Source organism: Brassica napus, chromosome C4 (assembly GCF_020379485.1).
Source record: "Brassica napus cultivar Da-Ae chromosome C4, Da-Ae, whole genome shotgun sequence".
NCBI classification, from domain to species: domain Eukaryota; kingdom Viridiplantae; phylum Streptophyta; class Magnoliopsida; order Brassicales; family Brassicaceae; genus Brassica; species Brassica napus.
In genome coordinates, this window is record NC_063447.1 from 53,080,612 (window position 1) to 53,082,449 (window position 1,838).

The 1,838-nt window shown below is 28.9% G+C and overlaps 1 protein-coding gene across 1 annotated transcript; it reads right to left on the bottom strand.

Moving 5' to 3' along the window:
* Positions 1–453: 453 nt before the first annotated feature.
* On the bottom strand, positions 454–1,137 carry LOC106395188 (cyclin-dependent protein kinase inhibitor SMR10). The gene has a single exon (XM_013835700.3). It carries the CDS (start codon positions 920–922, stop codon positions 518–520), a length of 405 nt encoding a protein of 134 aa, XP_013691154.1. The 5' UTR covers positions 923–1,137; the 3' UTR covers positions 454–517.
* Between the last annotated feature and the right edge of the window lie 701 nt (positions 1,138–1,838).

Below are 1,838 nucleotides of genomic sequence, written 5' to 3' on the forward strand. Positions count from 1 at the left end.
TATTTAAAAAAAAATCTTTATAATTTTAAAAGTTAACATCGACAAATATTTAAATAATTAACATGTGGATGTATAGTATTACAACATTAAATTATATCTATTTAGTTAATACTATCTATAAATCAAATGGATCATCTATTGTTTAAATCCAATCATTGATAACCCAATAAAAATTTCTGGTAGGCCCGAAATTTAAATGATAAGATTAGAGATTAAATGTAACATGACTTTCTATAAATAGGTCCATTAGGTCGATTTCTTAAAAAATCACACATGAATCTAGGTTATAACTTCTGTTTTAATATATAAGATAATAGACTCACAAGAAAAAAGAGCATGCATAAGTATAATAGCCTTGTCACTTGTCAACCCAAAAAAGGGAAAGAAAGAACTAGCAACTGAACAAACAACGAATAAATAAAGGGAATAAAACTGAAATGGCATCTCACTACATTACATAACTCGTAGTTTATTAATTTATAACATGTAGATACGATATACATATACAAATGAAACATCAAATACGTCTGGCTTTCTTAACCTTGTTACCTAGAGATGCTGAGTTAAACATACAATTAATCTCTCTAGAAACATTCAAAATGATCATTCTCCTGCTTCTATAAGAATCTCGAACCTTCAAACTTCTCGATGGAACTCTCTTAGGCTTCCTCGGCGCCGGAGGACAAATATTTGTAACCTTCGGGAGAATCTGGTCGAGGCGTGTCGGAGTCTTACAAAAATCTTCTTCTTCATCTTTCTTAGCCTTTACTCCTTCGCGTGGAGTATTAGGTATCTCTCCGACTTTGGTTTCAAGATCTTGATTTGGCCGGATTTCTTGAACGCTTTGGTCTGAAAACCCTAGTTCCGTTTCGCAGAGATTGTTTTGACCGGAGAGACCAATTCCAGCGTTCGAGAAACCCATCTTTCAGAGGGAAAATGTAGCTCAAACTTAAAAGGCGAAGGGGTTAAATAGTTCTGATGTGAGAGAGAGAAGAAGGAAAAGAGAGCAAGAGTTTATGACTTTTAGTAGCTTACTTTGATTTATATAATGGTAATACTATGTACGTGTTGTTTTGAATTGTGTATTTTGGAAACATTCGGGATTTTACTTAATGTTGTGAGGGATCCGAAGCAGCAAATACACTTTATGTAAGCTTGCTTTTTATTACAGTAAGGTTTTCCTCAATTTGGTTAATCTCTATACCAATCACATGTTTCTCGCCTTTTAAGGCCACATTTTGCTTTAAGATTATTTATTAAACAAACCCAAAAAATTAGAAAAATGAGGCTTCAAATATATATATAAGAATATACGAAGCCTTTTTTTATTTTAAGTTCTCCAATTGAAAACCCGACAACTAAATTACAAACCCACGTGATTCCTTCTACATTTTTAAAATCATGTGTATCATTCTCGTCTCTATAATATTATTTTAAAAGTCAGTTTTTTATGTATCGCGTTCACGTTAACTCTCACGGTGGTTTATTATACTTAAACCCTTAATGAATTAAAAATATTATTAGAAATTTTCATTTTTTTATTATTAGTGATTTCCATTAATAACAATTATCCATGTTTCTTTTTTTTAATATAACTGTGATTAACTTTTTAGTGTAATTTTCATTTTTATTAAAAACATAAATAATAAAAGGAATTTTTTTTATAAAATGTAAACATAGACATTTATATAAAACGAATTTAGTTTTTCTATTCTTTATGTTTCCTACAACAAAAATAAAAAATTCAATAACTTTTAAAAATTTATACTTATAAATATATATATATATAAATAACTTCACAAAACTTAAAAATAATAATAATTCAGATATATTTTTCT

Coding starts and splice junctions, on each gene's coding strand:
- LOC106395188 (XM_013835700.3), bottom strand. CDS start 922: ATGGGTTTCTCGAACGCTGGAATTGGTCTCTCCGGTCAAAACAATCTC.